Source organism: Erpetoichthys calabaricus, chromosome 4 (genome assembly GCF_900747795.2).
Source record: "Erpetoichthys calabaricus chromosome 4, fErpCal1.3, whole genome shotgun sequence".
Classification (NCBI taxonomy): domain Eukaryota; kingdom Metazoa; phylum Chordata; class Cladistia; order Polypteriformes; family Polypteridae; genus Erpetoichthys; species Erpetoichthys calabaricus.
In genome coordinates, this window is record NC_041397.2 from 157642724 (window position 1) to 157664963 (window position 22240).

The 22240-nt window shown below is 40.4% G+C and overlaps 1 protein-coding gene across 1 annotated transcript in view; it reads right to left on the reverse strand.

Annotated features, from left to right (window-relative positions):
* LOC114651160 (glutamate receptor ionotropic, kainate 1) overlaps positions 1-22240 on the reverse strand; it is a 694443-nt gene that overhangs the window by 60742 nt on the left and 611461 nt on the right. The window contains exon 12 of the mRNA XM_051925745.1: positions 8376-8599. Coding sequence (XP_051781705.1) covers positions 8376-8599 — 224 coding nt within the window. The remainder of the gene's footprint in view (positions 1-8375; positions 8600-22240) is intronic.

Genomic DNA, 22240 nt, shown 5'->3' on the forward strand with positions numbered 1-22240 from the left:
AGGTAACATGCTTTGCATCTTGGGCAGTTTTTTTATTGTTCTCCGCAGTTTGCCATTGCCATCAGTCTGATACAGACTCATCTTTGTCTTGTTTTTCAACAATACATTTTTCTGAAATTCTGCAGACTCTTTGAAGTTTGTTTTTGCAAACTGTAATCTAGCCATCCTCTTTTTGTGGCTAACTAGTGGTTTGCATCTTACAACGTGGCCTCTGTACTTCTGTTCATGAAGTCTTCTGTGGACAGTAGTCTCTGACACATACACACCTTCCTCCTCAAGATTGTTTCTGATCTGTCATGCATACATTCAGTGCTGTTTCCTTAACACAGTGAAGATTCTTCTGTCATCAGCAGTGGAGGTCTTCCTTGGCCTACCAGTCCCTTTACAATTACTGAGCTCACCAGTGTTATCATTCTTCTTAATTATATTCTAGACAGTTGATTTAGACAATCTTAAGGTTTTACTGATGTCTCTAATGATGTTATTCTTGTTTTTCAGCTTTATAATAGCTTCTTTGACTTTCATTGGCATAGCTCTTCTCATGTTGAACAATGGCAACTACAGACTACAAAGGAAGTTTGTTAGTATACTGTAAGCAAGCCTATGTATCTTATGCCTGCACTAATTAAGCAATGAAACTCACCAGAGTAATTGAAAACACCTGTCACTCTAATTAAACATTATAGTGCCCAGAAGGGGGGTGGGGTGGGGTTTAGCATGTATAAAAACTGTTGTAATTTCTACACGGTTTGACTAAAATGTATGCAAATCACCCTTAAATGAAAGTCTGCAAGGTGCTCTTTAATCATGACTGAATTGTTTGATTTGTAATTTTAAGCTGTGGATCAGAGGGGTAAATCGAGGAAAAATTTCTTTGTCCAAAACATTATGGAGTGCACGGTATGTGTTACTGTGATGTATTAATGAGAAAAGAGTGGAGTGTGTAGAATTTCCCCATTAGAAATTCAAATGTCAATATTTAAGACTGATTTTTCTCCTTTGGAGTGTGCAGCACTGTGATCAAAGTTCATGGGTTCGATTTTCAGCCCCATGACCATGGACAGAGCAGAATGGATAACGAAGATGAGAGCCAGTATACATCTCTGAGTTTGTCAGAAGCAAAAAAAAAGCAGTGCTTGCTAACCAAAGAGCTTCAAAAGGGATGCTTGGCATTACATGATTTTCAGTTTTATTACTTGAAGCCAGTGATATTTTCATAACGAAAATGAGAACTAGAACTAAAAATATTGTTTTTCATTTTACAAGAATGAGAGCTGAATTTAAGGCAAACAGAGAAACTAAAACTAAATAGAAATTAGTGATATGTGAATGAACTAAAATGAGATTGAAAATTGAGTAAAAATGAAATAAACATCAATAGCATTTTCGTTCAATCTGGTTCACTTGTGCATAGGGGTTGTTTGAAGGTTGCCCTGAGTGTTCAGTTACGTTGTGCTGTTCACTATGCAGTGATTTTGTAACTAGGGCTTACTATAGTCACATGGCACAACTTCCATAAAGGAGCTTTGTTTGTTGTTGAGTACATTTGGCTTGTCGGATTTAAGAAGTAAGCACTTGTGGTTGACAATGGCGAGTTTTGCAGAGATGTTTGCGGGTAGAAAGTGAGGAAGTAACATGTGGAAATACTTTAATTACAGCACAGATGATAATAAAATCAAAAGTAGCGTGCAAGAAGAAGAAGTTTCGGTGTTTCAGTGCATTGCCAGCTGGATCAGTACTTAGTAGAAGTCCAGCACTTCCATGCGGTCTCACCTGTCATCATGAAAAGTAAAAAAACTAATAACGATTACATAAAATAAATTTGTCCACTGGTCTGTGCTATAAATTTGTTTCCTGTATGAGTCCAATAATTTTGATTATTTTTATAGTCAAAATCACTGAATTTGCACATTTCCTGATCAAATATATGGGAGAAATGTGAGGTGCGGCAGCAACGAGACGAGCAAAGCCTCACCTCGGACTGCATTGTCTCTCACACACTGGGTTGATACATGCAATTGGCGCATGCCTGTTGCTGTCTCTCTTTATGTAGCCAATATAATTTTTGCACACACATTTATTATACACCCTGAATTTCCACAGTTTGGCTAATATCTTTAATGAATGTGTGTCATTGTCATATTTAGTCTTGCTGATTGGACATAAAACCGCGGTGTAAAGGCACAAGGTGAGGCAGACAGTACCGTGTATCCCTGAAGGGGGCGGATGTGAGCCCAACAGGTGCTTGTTGCTGCTGTTCTTCTACGCAGAGGCTCTGGGCGCCAATAAGTTAGCGATATCAGAAAGTCAAGTGCACTGCAGCGGTCCGTTTATTTTTATATTTTGTTCTGACTGACTGCCAAAATTGAAGATTAAGGCTTTTAAAACTAAAGGAAAATAAGGAGGACTTTTACAAGAAAGTGACGGAGATTTTCGTAGAGAAGAATAGGCGCATGGAGTTCATTTACAGATAAAGATAAGATCATATATGGGTTTCAATTTTATAACATACTAGCCAACCCTCGGCTTAGCATACGCCACATAATTATTTATTGATGGGTGAACACTTCCTGAACGACACAGTTGTCCAAATGGGGTGGGTTTGAGGATACGACTGTGAGTGAATGAAAAGATGGAACTCTGGAGAGAGGAATATACAATTGTCCGTGACTGAAAACTGGTTTTGGCAGATACAGGCATATCATTTTGAAAGTTTGTCCCTGTGCCTTATTAATTGTCATTGCAAAGGCTGAACTAACAGGAAATTGTCTGCGTGTAAAAGTAAAAGGCAAATTTGAATCTGATGGGGTCAGGGATATCCGGGGAATAAGGACAGTTTGTGAGGTAGGAGCTGCGATAGTTTTACACTCCAGTACAGTGGAACCTCGGTTCACGATCATAATTCGTTCCAAAACTCTGGTTGTAACCCGATTTGGTTGTGAACCGAAGTAATTTCCCCCATAGGATTGTATGTAAATATAATTAATCTGTTTCAGACTGTACAAACTGTATGTAAATATATATTTTTTAAAGTTTTTAAGCACAAATATAGTTAGTTATACCATATAATGCACAGCGTAATAGTAAACTAAATGTAAAAACATTGAATAAAACTGAGAAAACCTTGAACAACAGAGAGAACTTAACACTGCAAGAGTTCGCGCTATAGCGCTACAAACCGCTCGCTAAAAACACTATTTTAATGAGTTTTAGGCACAGGGAAAAAATGAACATTTGAAAAATTCGTAATTTAATAAACCTCCATGAAAAGTAACATTGCAACAGTGCACGCTACGAACCGATCGCTGTAAACAGAAGTGAAAACAAAATCAAGCCCGGTGCATTCTTTAACTGCCTTCTCTGCCTTATGCGTCCAGCCCCCTCTCTCTCGCACGCCTGTGTGTGTGTGTCTCTCTAGCGCGCCTGTATGTGTGTCTCTCTCTCTTGCGCCTGTGTGTGTGTCTCTCTCTCTCTCTTGCGCCTGTGTGTGTGTGTCTCTCTCGCGTGCCTGTGTGTGTGGCTCTCTCTCGCACGCCTGTGTGTGTGTCTTTCTCGCGCGCCTACACAGATGAAAGTGACTCAGGTGAGAAGTTGGGGGTGGGCACATGAGCAGGCAGTGCGCATGCCTCGAGAGTCTGTGTGTGTGTCTCTCTCTCGTGCGCCTGTGTGTGTGTGTGTGTCTCTCTCTCTCTCTCGTGCGCCTGTGTGTGTGTGTGTGTCTCTCTTGCGCGCCTGTGTGTGTGTGTCTCTCTCGCACGCCTACACAAATGAAAGCAACTCAGGTGAGGAGTTGGGGGCGGGCACATGACAGGAAGTGCGCATGCTCCGGGCGACTTGGTGGATTATATATAGAAAAGCAGCCGGAACCGAAAAGAACAATGAAAAGTCAACATGGCTCAGAGGTGCATGTGGACTGTAGCAGAGACGAAAGCGACTGAGGCGGTGTTTGGTGAGTTGTTGCGTCTGGGCACTTGAGCAGGCAGTGTGAATGCCTCGAGAGCGAGGGTGGACGCGGAATAAGGACAGTTTGTGAGTTAGCAGCTGCGATAGTTTTACACTCCAGTACATTGCGGTGAATGCTTGTAACAGTCAGGCAGGCGGGCGGGCAGGCGTTCTCGTCCCATGGTCTTAAGAGTTGGAGGGGATGGCTCTGTGAGTTGTCGTCGTATCCCATGGTCTTAGAGTTGGTGGGCGGGGCTCTGTGAGTTGGTGGGCGTGGCTATGTCGTGCATATCCCATGGTTGTCTTGCATGCCCTGGTCGGCTGCTTAGTGAATTATATATATAGGTGGGATCAGACTAAGAAAAAAAATCCAATATTTAAAAACTAAATTTTGACATTAAATAAATTATTCTTTTGTTTTTCTTGTTATCCTTTTGTTGAACAGTCCGTATTAAAATTGATTAAAGTATCAAAATTAAAAGCTTTTAAAAACAACTAAATATTTCAATTAAGGTCAAAATTGAAATGTTTTTTTTTTGTACACCACTCTATACTTTCATTTGTATTGAATGATTATGAATTGTGAAATTGCAAAGGCAAATTTAGAACACATGGAGGATGCAGAGCAAATGCACTCTTAAAAGCTTTTAAAAACAACTAAATATTTCAATTAAGGTCAAAATTGAAACCTGTTTTTTTTTTGTACACCACTCTATACTTTCATTTGTATTGAATGATTATGAATTGTGAAATTGCAAAGGCAAATTTAGAACACATGGAAGATGCAGAGCAAATGCACTCTCTCTGTTCTCTCTCGCCGCTATAAATGTAACATTCTTTCTTAGCCAAATATGTACCTTACCTATCTGTGTGTAAAGTATGCTGATAAAATATTAAAAATAACCAGTAGTCAATGTGCATGCTGCCAAATGAATAGTGAATAAGCTACTCTTTTGGGTTCATATATTTGTAAATCTGATTCTGAGGGAGTCAGTGCCTAACCAGCCATGAACCTCCCTGCATGTCACTGCTTCAGTATTGGCAGCAGAAATCATCAACATACAGTCTGATGGCACCAGTGGCCGAGGACCTTGTCTGTGCACCTGCATTACAGGCGCTCGTCAAGAGAATATTTTCACTGTGTGGCTATCTGTGCAATGAATGTCATTGCAACATGAACAAATCTCTCGAAATGTGTACTTGTTTAAAGCTTAACAACAACATGTTTGCACTGACTGGTTTCTTGGGTTGAAACATTTGATCTTGCTGACTATACTTATTAGGCCACTTAATCTCTTTGATCGTTGATAGTCAAACTGTGTTTAATGACATTATGAACTGTGAGTGTATTTTGTTGACTGAAACATAACTTGCATTGAAATATGTGTAGGCCAGCATTTGTGGTCTTGTAACAGAAAAAAAACTAAAATTGTACTCATATTATGAAAAAAAGCCAGAACTAAATAAAATAAAAACTAAAATTTTAAACACAAAACTAAATAAAAAATAAAAAAATTTAACTCCACTGACAACTAGAACAAAATAAAAATAAAAATTAATTTTATAAAATAAAATAAAAACTAAAACTACAATTAATATCAGAACTGAAATATCAGTCAACACCAAATCTCCATCATTTGGGACTCTGGAAGAAAGGAAATGGCACTGAAACCATAATTTAATGACTTTTTATATGTAGAGATCCTGCCCTATTTTCCTCATTATACCCTTGATTATTCAACTCAAATTTCACAAAAGTAATTTCACTGAGCATCACAAGAATTCAGTTGTTCAGCATAAGTTGAGAGGCTGATATTAGTGCAAGTCATAATTAAGAAGTATTTCTGTCAATCAAACCATTGCAAGATAGCCATACCCTTCACCCCTTCCCAAAATACACAATATTCAATATACAAGCATACATTGAAGACCTTTATGTTATTTTAGACTTACACTAAAAATATGTACAGGAAACAAAAATGAGGCCAATGACTTAGTTCCCAGTGTTTTTCTATTACAAGCAATAACTCAAGAATACATTACTTGTATGTTGAGTGCATTAAATGTGAATCTGCCAGTATCACAGATATTAAAGGAATATTGCTGTGTTAGCTTTTTTATTGCTTTTGTATACTCTTACTTGAGTTCTTTTTTAATGACAATGTTTTATAAGTAAAATTAAATGGAAAAAAAAAACTCAAAGGATGCTCTTTATCAATATTACTTTCAACTAGCACTCAGAGTAATCATTGACCACTTTGATCTCTGTAAGCCTTGTAGCCATTTTGGCATCTTTGGCTGTCTGCTCATTACTGCAGAAAGTACTAAAATATACTTTATGTTTCTTTTTAATATGATTTAGAAGAGTAGTACAGTATGTTCCAAATTATTTTTTCCTGAAGGATCTACTTGTGAAGAGATTGAAATTTGGCCAGTATAGTTTAGGTCTCTCTATTATAAACTATACATATGAGTGGAGGTGACATTCCAAAAAACTAGATTTCCAAATTGTTATTATACAGAGTATTTATATTAGTATTCACTTAATCTTTTCAGCCAAGGAAACCAGATCAACAACATTATAATATAGAAAAGATGTTATATGAAATACACACTCAAAGCATTTAAAAGCATGTGTGTGTACAATTTGAAAAACTAGGCATCAAAGTGACCCAGTGCTCATTGCTGCTGTCTCCTGGATCCAGTATCCCTATGCCTGCAGGGATTTTCCTGTGGGTAATTCAGCTTTTCTCCCACATCCACATAGATATAAGTGTTAGATTAATTGGTGATTTCATGTTTGCCCTGGGTATGAGTTTTTTGTATGAGAAGTCTCTGTGATGAACCAGTTCTTCATCCAAGAAGGGTTGATGTTGTTGCTGATGTCAACAATCCTAAAATCCTCCCCTTTGTGATGTAGGAAGAATACCCATGTGCCTGGGGAAAAAACTGTCAGACAAGGGAGAATGTACACTCTATACAGATAGTAAACTAGAATTCAAACCCAGACACTGGGAATGCCTGTATATTCATAATTTACTTTTTTTTTTAGAATGTAACCTTGAAACAGAGGGGGAGCCTGTGCACCTCATGAAAAATTAAAACTAAGGTTTGCAGAGTTCTGTATTCTTAGAACCTTACAAAAAAATCTTAGCTCACTTCTCAAACAAAAAAACTGGCAACACTGTTTGGAGGAGGGATACTTAGGTCCCTTCTTTGGAGTCAGGTTTAATAGTGGCATTCACACATACCTGCTTGATTAGCCTGAGTACTATCAATGTCATAAAATTTGAGCTTTAGCAGTAGAAAAAGTAGACAAAGAACATACTGTATATGGAAGTTTTATACAAGAAGTAAAAAAACATGTAAAAAATAAATGTCACATCAAAAACACTTGTTTGCAATCTATGATTTAATAATCATCTGTGCCCAAAATACCTTTAAATGTTGCGTTGACCAAAATAATCAAAATGCCATTCAGTAAAACTCCCTGCTGAAATATAAGACAATCAACTATGTATTAATTCTGAGGCCTCAAAGACTGCAAATTGTATGCCTTACAAGAGTCAATAAGCATTTATGTTCAATTGTAGGGAAAGTACAATAAAAATTGAGTGCTTTCACCTATTTTTTTGATTGCACTGACAAAATTTTTTAATACCATATAGAAGAAGACTGCACATAGTGCAAGACTCTGCAGTTTTGTGGCAGTGCCTATAAACTGCTTTTTTGAACTATTTAACTGAAATGCTGTTTGGAAATTACATTGATCAATGAAGGATGCACATTTTGTGCTCACTTAAAACATTTCTTTGCTAATGCTGCCCATAAAGCAGCATACTGAAAAGCAGTTTATAGAATCCATAATCCATAAAATTCATTTTAGGCAAGTTGATAGAATGTTTCTCTGAATATTATTATGAAAATGTATTTACCCCAAGATAACCCATTTGGGCATTAGTATGATTAGTATGATTCAAAAAAGATTCAATATAAGACAAATGCTTCAGACAAATGTCTCTGCTTCCAGACTCCCTACTCATATGACTAGGAAAGGTAGACAGATAAGCTTGAGGATCCAGATCACTTTCAATAACTTTTTTTACAAACAATGTTTAAATATGATAAACAAAACATATCCTTTTGTAGTATAGGTTTTAAATTAGTTCCAAGTTTAAGCCATTGAAAGACATGATTAAACAGAACATTTACAAATAATGACACTGAAAACATTTTTTAAACTCAGAGTAAAGCAAAAGCAAAACAAATCATTAATTGACAACAAAAGGTTTCAGATTCACAAAGGAAAAAATAGAGATCAAAGAAAGAAAAATAAACTAAGTAAATAAGTAAAATACATTTAGCAATATTGGTCCATGTCACCTATGAAATAAAATTCTGTCAAGTATGAAGAACTTTTAATTGTTTCTTACCTTGCTATGACAAACAGTACACAGCTAACACCAAGGCAAGCCAGTAGGACATACATCCAAATATCAGGTGATAGAGGATTCAGAAATGAAAAAACTCCAGGATTTGTCCCATTGGGTTTTCGATATAAAATACTGATCCCCAGAGTCATGAAAGGCTTGGAAAAGTCAATCACTTTTTCCCTTACATAGGTTATGGTTAAAGGAGCCACTGCTAGGTCTGCTTTCTGAAATTATAAATATAATTAGTAGGCATAACATATGAACATTTATTATAATCATATAAACATACTATATACAAGCTCTATTTAAAAAAAAAAGTATAAAAGAAAAAAACATTTAAAACATTAAAATGTAAATCTGAATTAAAAGTAGGATTGTGACAGCAAAATTTATTTTTTATATCAGCCTTTACCTTTTAAAAAAAATAAAAACAGTATTTGATTCTTTTCATAATATATAAAATAACTAAACAGCATGGGAAGGGTTTGTTGATGACTGTGGAGACTGAAGATGAACATTGTAATTTACTCAAACTGTTTCATTACAGAGTATTTAATTATTGTTTACACAGACATTTATTTTGAAACAGATTTATAGAATCAAAAAGCACTATATAAATTACAACACAAACATCAGAGTATTAGTAGAGGAAGCAATGGACCTCTGTGATGTGAATTTTACTTAGGCTAATATTGAATAAATACCAAAGGCATCTTCAGCTAAATATATATATGCGAAAAAGTGACGTATCTATTTTGTGAAGTCTTACCCTGTAAAAATGTTCCTTTACATAAAAATGATACATGAAAAAAATTGAGATGAATATATCAACATTTACTGGTGGCACAATGCTTCTGAAGTCATCAGTATTTATTGTAAAATCCCCTTTTCATGTAACTATTATGCTTATTATTGACAGGTGTTGTACTTGGAATATTAAGCATAACTGAGCTTTTAAAATAAATTTGTATTGTTTTTATCTATGCCTAGTTTGTTTTTCTATGACTCCATCCATCCATCCATTATCCAACCCGCTATATCCTAACTACAGGGTCACGGGGGTCTGCTGGAGCCAATCCCAGCCAACACAGGACACAAGGCAGGAGACAAACCCTGGGCAGGGTGCCAGCCCACCACAGTTTTTCTATGCCTAGTGTTTACTTTTGTTGCTGTGACACTTGTGTAAGAAACATAAAATAATGCAATAAATGAAAAACCGGGTATTTTTTATATGCTCATACAGACAGATTTCATTCACAGTTCCCAAATTTAAAGGTTATCAAGTGATAATAGAGGAACTGTGAGACAACAAGAAGAAAATGTTACAGTACTGTTAGGCTGTTTGCATAGCGTAGTCCTATAAGCCGGATGGGATTATTTCTTATTTCTATCTGCAGTTGAGTTTAGATTGCTACAAAGCTGTACCAAAATTATAAACTTACTGAGTCCTAACTACTCAATACTGTTAAATTTGCATAACAAGTATAGGTGAAGGATTTAAGCAAGATGACATCGGTTGTAGACAAAAAGTCAAGGCAATCACAACAAGGTGTATGGCTTATAGGAGGACTCTCTGAGACCATTACTGGCTGTAAGCTACCTTCTAACAGACAAGTGCTAAGTCGATTTTTTCATTTGCATACTGAAGAAAACAGTCCAGGATAGTGCTGCTGCAACAACAAAAGAGGTCATCCAGTTCTGGCAGAAGGCACGAATCCCTACAAAAAAAGAGTACAATATAATAAACAAAATCAAACAGCAGCACATGAAATGGAAAGGTCTGCAGAAAGCGAAACCCAGAAGATCAGCAGTTCAACATGTTTATGGTGAAGGTGTATGTCAAAGCATGGTACACCTGTACCTCCCCAGCGTCAGCTCCACAAAATGACCTCTAGCTGCTGAAAGCCCTGGTGATGTATTGTGATGTAAACAGAACAGTTAAAAATGCAGCAATACAGACTTTTTCACGCCATCTTTGGTACCTGAGTGAAACTCTTGTTGGGCTTGCATTTTTTTGATACTCAACTGTCTGTGACAGAAAAAAGAGAACTGGTTGCTACACTAAACAGGAACGATGATGAAGATCCATCTGTACGAGCAACAGTTGAGGAAAGCTGTCATCACTGAAACCCGGTTGGCACACTTTGTATCACATAACACAAGGAAGTTTTTGACTTGTATGGAGATTTCATAGGACATCCTCGTGGATGATCCTGATTTTTGGACAGTAATGAAGCATATATTTCAGCTCAGTGCAATGTCAAACACCTGAAAGTGGTCAATGATGCAGCGGAGAGAGGGGTGGCACTGATTCAATCATTCAATTCAGCCATCACAAACCAAGAAGAACAGAAACAGTACCTCCTACAAGTTGTAGAAGACCATCGCAAACAATTTCCAGCACCAACAAAAACTCTGTTAACTGAAAAGCTCTGAAGAGCTGGGCAGAACAGTCAGATCAGCATGCACGTTTCTGTATAGTGGATATAGAAAAAAATCTGATCTTTTGTGCCACCAGTAAATATTGTTTGATTATCATGAAACTTTGTGTAATTTATCATGGTAACTAGAGGAACAAAACTGGGGGCTAAGACGTGAGCAAATAAAAACTTTGATTTTCACTGGCACCCTAATACAGTGGGGCAAAAAAGTATTTAGTTAGCCACCAATTGTGCAAGCTCTCCCACTTAAAACGATGAAAGAGGCCTGTAATTTTCATCGTAGGTATACCTCAACTATGACAGACAAAATGAGAAAAAAAATCCAGAAAATCACATTGTCTGATTTTTAAAGAATTTATTTGCAAAATATGGTGGAAAATAAGTATTTGGTCACCTACAAACAAGCAAGATTTATGGCTCTCACAGACCTGTAACTTCTTCTGTAAGAGGCTCCTCTGTCCTCCACTCGTTACCTGTATTAATGGCACCTGTTTGAACTCGTTATCAATACAAAAGACACCTGTCCACAACCTCAAACAGTCACACTCCAAGCTCCACTATGGCCAATACCAAAGAGCTGTCAAAGGACACCAGAAACAAAATTGTAGACCTGCACCAGGCTGGGAAGACTGAATCTGCAATAGGTAAGCAGCTTGGTGTGAAGAAATCAACTGTGGGAGCAATTATTAGAAAATGGAAGACATACAAGACCACTGATAATCTCCCTCGATCTGGGGCTCCATGCAAGATCTCACTCCGTGGGGTCAAAATGATCACAAGAACGGTGAGCAAAAATCCCAGAACCACACGGGGGGACCTAGTGAATGACCTGCAGAGAGCTGGGACCAAAGTAACAAAGGCTACCATCAGTAACACACTACGCCGCCAGGGACTCAAATCCTGCAGTGCCAGACGTGTCCCCCTGCTTAAGCCAGTACATGTGCAGGCCCGTCTGAAGTTTGCTAGAGAGCATTTGGATGATCCAGAAGAGGATTGGGAGAATGTCATATGGTCAGAAGAAACCAAAATAGAACTGTTTAGTAAAAACTCTACTCGTCGTGTTTGGAGGAGAAAGAATGCTGAGTTGCATCCAAAGAACACCATACCTACTGTAAAGCATGGGAATGGAAAATCATGCTTTGGGGCTGTTTTTCTGCAAAAGGACCAGGACGACTGATCCATGTAAAGGAAAGAATGAATGGGGCCATGTATCGTCAGATTCTGAGTGAAAACCTCCTTCCATCAGCAAGGGCACTGAAGATGAAACGTGGCTGGGTCTTTCAGCATGACAATGATCCCAAACACACCAAAAGGGTAACGAAGGAGTGGCTTCGTAAGAAGCATTTCAAGGTCCTGGAGTGGCCTAGCCAGTCTCCAGATCTCAACCCCATAGAAAATCTTTGGATGGAGTTGAAAGTCCATGTTGCCCAGCGACAGCCCCAAAACATCACTGCTCTAGAGGAGATCTGCATGGAGGAATGGGCCAAAATACCAGCAACAGTGTGTGAAAACCTTCTGAAGACTTACAGAAAACGTTTGACCTCTGTCATTGTCAACAAAGGGTATATAACAAAGTATTAAGATGAACTTTTGTTATTGACCAAATACTTTTTTTCCACCATAATTTGCAAATAAATTCTTCAAAAATCAGACAATGTGATTTTCTGGATTTTTTTTCTCATTTTGTCTCTCATAGTTGAGGTATACCTACGATGAAAATTACAGGCCTCTCTCATCTTTTTAAGTGGGAGAACTTGCACAATTGGTGGCTGACTAAATACTTTTTTGCCCCACTATATATATATATATATATATATGTGTATACTGTATATATAAATTTTTAAAATCATATATATTTTCTACTTTAAGCATACTTGAAAAATTAATATTCTGTTGACCTCAATTTCAATAAAGGCATAAGGCTGACAGTTTAATATTAGTTTTTTACTGTGCTAAGTTCATGAGTTACTTATTTTAAAGCTGTGTTTTAATCAGATGTGTACACAGTAGTAATATCAGACATAAACTGTCGAAGGGGTGATTGATAACCTTAAGCCCCACCCCCAAAATATGATTTTAGAAATATGATTTATGAAATTTAGCCCTGCCCCCTATGGGGATAGGCAGCTGTCATAACTGATGATCTCTAAACCTCTCCTTTTAGGGGGAGAGGCTTCGTAAACTAAACCTTTATCACACCCTCTAACTGATTCCCACACCCAGGAGGTACACTTTCGTCTCCTCTAACGAACTATAGGGTCAGGGGAGCGGCATATCATTCAGTCCCCCGAAGGCAGGAAGAGAGAGATGTCCTGTATAAAATTCTGTTCTTTTAGTGAAAATGCTACAACATTCGAAACATGCAGAATGGACAGCCTTATTAATGCTCCTAAGAAAATTAAAACAAGTTTGAAGTGGTCCGGTGCAGCTAAGATTCACACCGTCGATAAAACAGAAAGGCAAACAGACAGGCAATTCCAGACAAGAAACAAGAAAAGACTTCCCGTTTTACTACCTGTGGATTCTTGTTTTGTCCAGGATCGTCTACTGTTTTGGGTGTACAGTATGGACAGTCTGGTGTCTTCTTGTTGCATGAGGACTGTTGTTGTCCTGCAAAGAAAGGAGCGTTCCTGTTCCCATTCACATATCATCATCTCATCAGGAAATACCGGTAGGACAGACCTTTACATTCACATACAGCATGCTGATCTCTGGGCTATCTACCTCCATCATTTCATTTCATCAGCTGCCATTTTTCATGGACTTCGTGTGTGGATTTTGGTAGTTTTTTCTTATTATTGAATTCATGTTTATTGTATATTGCCGTAAAAGGGAACTGGGGTGGGATCGTTGTTGTTGTTTCTGTTTTATTATCAGTTGCTTTTTTATCTCAGGCCAAGGCTGGGTGTGTTCCTGGAATACTGGTGTGAATCTTAGTGGCACCGGACCACTACAGATTTTGACGAGTCAGGTAGGAGCCAGATTTCTTACACATACCCTTCTAAGTCTGATATCATTTTCACCTACACAGACGATATGTCTGTTGAAGGAACAGTGCAGGGTGAGGATCCTGAGCTAAGTGACTCCTGTAGCGGGAATGGGGAACAACTGGGGACAGTCGTCCTTGTCGGTTGCAGTGCTGCAGATGGAGTTCCCCAAGCTGGCCCCTCAGTGGGCACCCACGAGCATCGTTGACTTTGTAGTGGAGGTTGATTGTTCATGGAGCTGCACCCTCTGCGTGGAGGCGATGTGCAGGGATTTCTGAACACGGCACTCGGGCTTAGTGGTTTGCTGAGCGGCACAAGTATAACGACTGGGCGAAGTTTCGTGCTGCCTTTCTGAATGCGCTCCTCTCAGATGAATACCAGGTGCTGTTGGAAGAAAAGCTCCGGATCTTTGTGCAAAAGCCATTGCAGAGTCTCAGGGACTTTGTCTTTGAATTCTGTGCATTGCGCCTTAAGTGGCATTCTGACATGTGCGAGGAAGAGCTATTGTGACATGTCTTTGATGCATGTGACCCTCGGATGGCAGTTACTCTATGGGGGGGTTGTGAAATTGGTGGACAAGCTGGTAAAGTTGGAGTTCTGAGTGGAAAAGGACTGGATGGCCATCGGGGTTTGTAAGTCTCATAAGGGTCCCACACCTTGGGAAGTCCCCTGTCCCAAACCACAAGTGAAAGCCCCAAGGAACCCTGGGCCGATCTCACATTAGTGCAAGTCACCTTTCCCCTCTTAGTGATGCCCATACAAGTGCGAGGGATCACTGGAGAGGCAGTTGTAGGTAAAGGCAGAACTTATGAAATACAGCTTGTGGGAAAAGCTTAAAGTGCCTCATGAGCAGTTAAGGAAAAGTGCAAAAGTAAAATTCTTTGTTGCGGATGGAAGGGCACACGGGGCAAAGAGCAAGGTTCCTATGAGGCTGTGGTTGCACGAGACACACTGGGAGACAGAAGTATACATCTTGGAATATGTCTACCTGTCAATGCCATTATTACTCAGAATGGACTCACTAATGTTGGTAGGGCTTACCATCCACCTATTGTGGCTGGAGGTGGGGTGAGGTCCATCAGTTTGGGAGGAAGGCTCAGAGCAATCTGGTCTGGCCTAACTTGCATCATTACCTCACACAGTTGGTTGACAAGCCCACATCTGAAGTGGGTCAGCCAGATGTTGACGGATGTGGTCATCGAGCCTTCCACCTCACCGTGGGCTAGCCCTGTGGTGCTTGTTGAAAAGCCTGGACCTACCATTTCTGTGTGGACTATTGGGAGCTGAACAAGAAGACCCTGAATGCCACTCATCCACAACATCTTGGAATCTTTGCATGGGGCTGCAGTGTTCAGTTCTCTACATACGAAGTCTGGGTATTGGCACGTGAGGATGGGGAAGAATAGCATTGAGAATATCGCCATTATCATCCTGGAGAGGTTGTTCTAGTTTTGGGTGATGCTCATTGGGCTTAAAAACGCAGGGTCATCATTCCAACGGCTAATGGAGCAGGTCCTCCAGGGGCTCATTGGAAACACCTGCTTTGTATATTTTGATGGCATCATTGTATTCTCCTTATCTATCCAACAACAACTAAAGGACCTTGACAACATCTTTGCAAGGCTCATCTTACACCAGGTGTTACTACGTGGAAGGGACATCATTTGAAATCTACACTGACCATCGGGCTCTGACCTAGGCATTCAACCAGGTGGGTATTGTGCTTCCAACAGTTTACGTTCAAGGTGTGCTATCAAATAGGTTGTGCTAATGTTGTGCCTGATGCTCTGTCACAGGTGCATGAGCTCGCACTGGTGGTATGTGTGGTATTGGTCTCTAACCCTTGGCCTAGTCTTCCCTTGAACATGCAGGACATTGTTCAATGTCAAGCTGCTAATCCTGTATGTCAGGGATTGAGATAGGGCATGGGGGGAGGCCTGACTGTATACATTATAGGGAACTTCAAGGGGCACTCTATTGCTATGTACCAACAAATGATCGGGGTTACCATTTGCCTTGATAGCCCAATTGATGGTCACCTTGGACACAAGACACTGTTCAAAATCCTGGAAGTGGCATGATGGCTGACGATACTTAAAGATGTCTGGTCCAACGTCCAGACTTGTACCACATGTCAGTAATACAAAACCCCACCTGGTCTCCCCTCTGGACAGCTTCAGCCAGTAACCATCACTACCCCAAGTGAGAGCCTAGGCGAGGACCTAATAGGACCATTTCCTGCCAGTAAGGACCAGAAGACCTACCTGATGAATGGTGGTTGTGGACTATTTTACCCGGTGGGTGGAGCTATTCCCCATGGTTAATGCCACAGCCAAGAAGAAAGGTATCCGTCAATAAGGGCGCGCACTAAAAGGCGACCTTCAAAAGGGCGACCTCAATTGGGCGCGGCGAATAAAAGCGCACATAAATAAAAGCGATCTTCAAAAGGACGACCTCAATTTAGTGCCGAATAAAGGCGCGCGTAAATAAAGGCGAGCTTCAAAAGGGCGACCTCAATTGAGCGCCGAATAACTGCGCGCATAAATAAAGGAGTGCTTCAAAAGGGTGACGTCAATTGGGCGCAGCGAATAAAGGCAAACACAACAAGATGGTCTCTTGACGAATAATCCATTTTTGGTATGACAGCGAGACGAACATTTTCCAATCCTATATTCAGTGCATTTCCAGATGTGTTTCCCGTTGATAGTTTTCTCCTTTCTGAATGTATAGCCTTCGACTACAAGTAGATCTGCACCTTTGTTACTCTTCACATATTCCAGAGCCATTTCAACTAAATTATCTACGAACGCCTTTATTTGCCGTGCTCAATTGAGGTCACCTTTTTGAAGCGCTCCTTTATTTACGCGTGCATTTATTCGGCGCTCAGTTGAGGTCGCCTTTTTGAAGCTCGCCTATATTTACGGGCGCCTTTATTCGGCACTCAATTGAGGTCGCCCTTTTGAAGGTCACCTTTATTTACGTGCGCCTTTATTCTCCGCGCCCAATTGAGGTCGCCCTTTTGAAGGTCGCCTTTTTGTGCGCGCCCTTATTGAATAGAACCAAGAAGAAATGCTCCACCCTGAAGGATGAGATATTTACCCGATGGGGGCTGCCAATGAACATCATCACAGACAAGGCCAACAGTTTATTGGCTCAGTGGCTGAAGAGTTTTGGAGACAGTGGGGGATGGTTCACCTGAAGATGACAGCAAACCATGCCCAATCTAATCACACTGAGCAGGTGAACCAGACCCTGAAGACAATGATTGCATCCTTCGTTGGAGACCACCATCAGGATTGGAATAAGAGTGTGCCTGAGTTCCGGTTTGCATTGAACATGGCGGTGCATAAGGTTACAGGTAAGACCCCTGCATTGTTAGCTTCAGAAAGACAACTTAATGGACCTCTGGAAAGAGTAATCAATCATAATCCACCCAAACCAGACACATCCCAGTCCAGACAATCTCAATCATACAACCAGAGACATAAGCCTGTACAATTCTTGGTTGGGGAGAAAGTCAGGATCAGGACTCATCCCCTCTCCAAAGCCTCTGACAAATTCACTGCTAAACTGGCTCAATAGTGGTTCAATCCAGCAACATCCAACAAAAGGGTCCGATGACCTATACAGTAGATTGGGGATTGCCAGGGTCCAAGTAAATCGACACTGTTAATATCGCCAAGCTCAAGCATTGGTTCGGCCGTACGACATGACATGGAGTTGGGGACTGCAGCAGTGCTACCATGGTAAGAACTCCATTTCCCAGCAACACAAAGGGGATTTCCCTCATTGGATGATGGAAGCAGGAACAGGGGCTGCTGGGGACAAGGAAGGCCAGTGGGAAAATTGAAAGGGGGCCCAACAAAAGGTCTTTGTTTTTGTGTATCCTGTCTGACGATTCTTCTGAAAAGTCAATTGTACCCTGGATTGTTTCCAGGGTGAATGGACTGTCTTGTGCTTGCCAGTTGTGTGTATAGTGGAGAATTAATCATTGTGCGTCTTCAAAAGAATCGTTCCTGCCAGTCTCATCCCTCGCTGCTCAGGACTACTGGTAGGACTATTTCATTCATTTTTATGGAAGCTGTTCCCGGGATTGTCATCTTCACGCCAAACCATTTTATCCACTTTTGCCACATTGCACTATATAAGGACTTTGTCGTGAGTGTCTATTGCTGGGTTTATTGTTGTGTTTAATGGTATTGCCATAGGGGAAAAGGGAGGTTTGTCTGATTGTTGTTATTTTGCATTGGGTTTTTCAGGTAATATATTATTTATTCATTTGTTGGTTTGTGTCTTTGCCTGTTATAAGTGTCTGCGAGTCAGGTCAAGGCTGGGTGTATTCCTGGAATCCCCTCCAAAAAAATAAATAAATCTCAGTTATATTGATGGTGTGAGTCCTAGTGGCACTGTACTGCTACAAGTGTCCAGAATGCTTGAGATACGGAACCATCGATTCAGTTCAGCTTGGTACGATTGTTAATTGTACTTTGAGACAAGTAGATCTAAATAGAAATGCTCTGGGACAACTCACAGTCGTAATTTCCAAGAAGGAGTCTATCCTTCCCGAATATAAAGAGGATAGCCACGAAAAAGGGGAAGACTATCAAGAAAATTAGATAAATGAATGAGTACCTGAAATTAATTTTTCTATAAAAAGCTGGACTTTTTTGAAATCTCTTATTCTGAATATTGATGAGGATATTCATAAAGGAAAACTGACTGACTAGATGAAAAGAATTAAAAGAAAACTGGAATCAGTGTTTTCAGGGGAGGAGATTTGCATATTGAGTAATTCAAGCTCCGAGGAGGAGGAGGAAGAAAACTTGGAAACACCCACCCCTTGGTAAGTGAAAATAAATACAGCGGCTTTTTTTCCGAGATTACATTATCCTAAAGTGAACTCGAGATGTCTTCATCCAGCTACAATAGTGAAGCTAAGCTGAAAGAAACCTTTGATAGCTGGACTGGTCGTCTCCCAGTTCTCTCGGACTTAAAGATGTCAGAAGTCCTCCACACCTAATGTGTTCCAAATAACTGGTCTATGGTAATGCTGAACAGACAGTGGCTGCTGAGTACTTGATTCGGTTGGGTAACCCCCAAAGCAACTCTGACTACTCTTCTCCAGACCAGACAATGGCCACTGGTAATCTCTAACCCACCTACGACTACTTTGCACCAGACCAAATGATGACCACTGGTAAAGTGTTTTGGCTGGGCAACCTCCAGCACCTCTCTGGTTATGTTCCTGAACAGACGTGTTGGTCTACGGAACAGACAGTGGCCGCCGACTACATGGTTTGGCTTCATGATATCCACCTCAGCTCTGGGTATTCTGCTCTGAGCAACTCACCTCCAGACCAGCCATCTTGGCTGGACCTTCTTATGTCTTCAACTGAGCAGATCTATTGGCCTGAGCCTCAGTTACCTGCTCCTTATTAAATATATTGGTCAGATAGTCTGTTGAACTGTGCAGTATCTGACATCTTTCTGCCTGATAATGATGATCCGGGGAGACTAACAGGGGCCGAGGAGATAACCATTCAGGCAATGCAACAAGAAGAGGCCATGGACAAACTAATAGAAGCTCTGGCTGCTTGGAAAATCTCACCCAAGGAGGCTGATTATGCAGGTATTGACCTTGAACAAACTGATGGAGCTATGGGTGAAACATTTCGAAAGGCTCTGAAACTGATTAAGAGTTTGATTGCAGCTCTGCTGGATATAATAGTTGATCAGGGCCTAAAACGTACCTGTCAGGGTTATTTAATAGACCACCCCAGCCAAACACAGCATACAAGTCTGTTTGAGCCTGACTCTGTTTATTGGGTTGGACACTTTCAAGAGTTGCTGGCTGTTTTCCGTAAACCATGGCTCAGGAGCCTTGTCATAAAGGCTCTGGGTTGGTTTAATATCTTTCTGCCTTTTCATAAGATTCACACATTTGTACAAAATGGTGTTGATGACTTGAAAAATGAATTTTCTATCAATGCCACTATTGTACAAGCCTGTCATAGCATAGACAATAACTCTTATTCAATAATATGTGATATAGCCGATACATTCTCTAAACTCCATTTTTCTGAACCTGATATGTCTGATGTACCTTTGAGGTTTTACGGGGAATACTATATAAAAAAACAGATGAAATGTCTGAACTGAATGTTCCTGTGATATAACATATTTTTCTCTATTTTAATCATACATTAATCATTAGTTGTAATATTATGTTTTTGAAATGACCAGTAAAGCATCTCTGAATTTTAATATTGTTTTTGAAAATTACCAATAGATGATGAATGGTTACATGAAAAAAGGTTTATTTTAACCTGGCAAATCCTGGAAGCTTTGGGAAAAGACTCTTTGAAAAGAGTTCTTGAGGTTTTGGGTCAGAAAAATAATGATCATCAGATGTCAGATTGGCAAAAGTTTTTTTGTGACTCTGACTAGCAATGCTTTCTCAGACATTTTCCCTAACAACACAATTTCCAATATTACGACAAAGCTTGCTAAACCCATAGAACTAGAAGGTTCTTGGGAAGTCGGTCTAGCAGAAATACAATATCCACATATGTGGAATACCATAGACAAACCGAATAATGAATTCTATGTTTCAGCTCCTAGGATAAATATTACTACATTCCTTGCGGATATTACGAAGGTATTCACAACCTATTGTCTTTTATGAACTTGACAACCATAAGACAACCCACGATGACAGATGTTGCTGTGGGAACTATTCCTTCTGAGAATCCTGTGAAATTCAGTTATAATACTGTGGAAAGTAGAGTCTACTATACACTTAAAAGGTCAGCTGGGTTAGGAGCGCATCATGATCAGACTCAGGGGCTATCTTACAAGGCTCCTTTCCCCACCGACTTCAGGGCTGACTTTTACACTTTGTACGTGTATGGTGTGGGATATGGCCGGCCATTCATCCCGGCCAATACCCCCAGGCCGCTAGATGGAGCCCTCCTTGCAACGTGGAGATGCCCCGAATTCCAGCAGGGCATCATGGACTATGGAGTTTTAATACAGAGCCCTGCTGGATAACGTCGGGGCCGCCAGGGGAAGCTGCAGGGAGACACAGACATGTTTATTTTCCATACAGCCTGGAAGTAAATCCTAGTCACATGGTTGGAAGAAATAAAGTGCTTCTGGGCTGATGAAGAAAAGGAGTTTTCGTTTGACCCGGGAAGTGCTGGGTAATCACATGGACTGAGGGCTTAGAAGCACTTCCGGGTCACGGACTATAAAAGGATTGTGGGAGATCCCAGACGTCAAGCTGAGTTGGGAGGCAGGGTGGCTAAGCGTCTGGGAGAGTGGAGGATTATTTGATTATTGTTTATTGGAGTATTGTGGAGTGGAGGGTGCTTTGTGCACATTTATTATTATAATAAATAACATTTTGGACTTTTATCTGGTGTCTGACGTCTGGTCTGAGGGTTCAAGGGAGCAAGAGCGACCTTATCTGTTACAATGACGACATGGTTTCTCATCACTAAGTCAGTGACAACTTCTTCTTCTTTCAGCTGCTCCCATTAGGGGTCGCCACAGCGGATTATCTTCTTCCATACCTTTCTGTCCTCTGCATCTTGTTCTGTTACACCCAACACCTGCATGTCCTCTCTCTCCACATCCATAAACCTCTTAGGCCTTCCTCTTTTTCTCTTGCCTGGCAGCTCTATCCTTAGCATCCTTCTCCCAATATACTCAGCATCTCTCCTCTGCACATGTCCAAACCAACGCAATCTCGCCTCTCTGATTTTGTCTCCCAACTGTCCAACTTGAGCTGACCCTCTAATGTACTCATTTCTAATCCTATCCATCCTTGTCACACCCAATGCAAATCTTAGAATCTTTAACTCTGCTACCTCCAGCTCTGTCTCCTGCTTTCTGGTCAGTGCCACCGTCTCCAACCCATATAACATAGCTGGTCTCACTACCATCCTGTAGACCTTCCCTTTCACTCTTGCTGATATCTGTCTGTCACAAATCACTCCTGACACTCTTCTCCAACTATTCCACCCTGCCTGCACTCTCTTTTTCACCTCTCTTCCACAATCCCCATTACTCTGTACTGTTGATCCCAAGTATTTAAACTCATCCATCTTTGTCAACTCTACTCCCTGCATCCTCACCATTCCACTGACCACCCTCCCATTTACAGACATGTATTCTGTCTTGTTCCTACTGACCTTCATTCCTCTCCTCTCTAGAGCATATCTCCACCTCTCCAGGGTCTCCTCAACCTGCTCCCTACTATCGTTACAGATCAAATGTAATCAGCAAACATCACAGTCCACGGGGACTCCTGTCTAATCTCGTCTGTCAACCTGTTCATTACCATTGCAAATAAGAAAGGGCTCAGAGCCGATCCCTGATGTAATCACACCTCCACCTTGAATGCATCCGTCACTCCTACTGCAGACCTCACCAT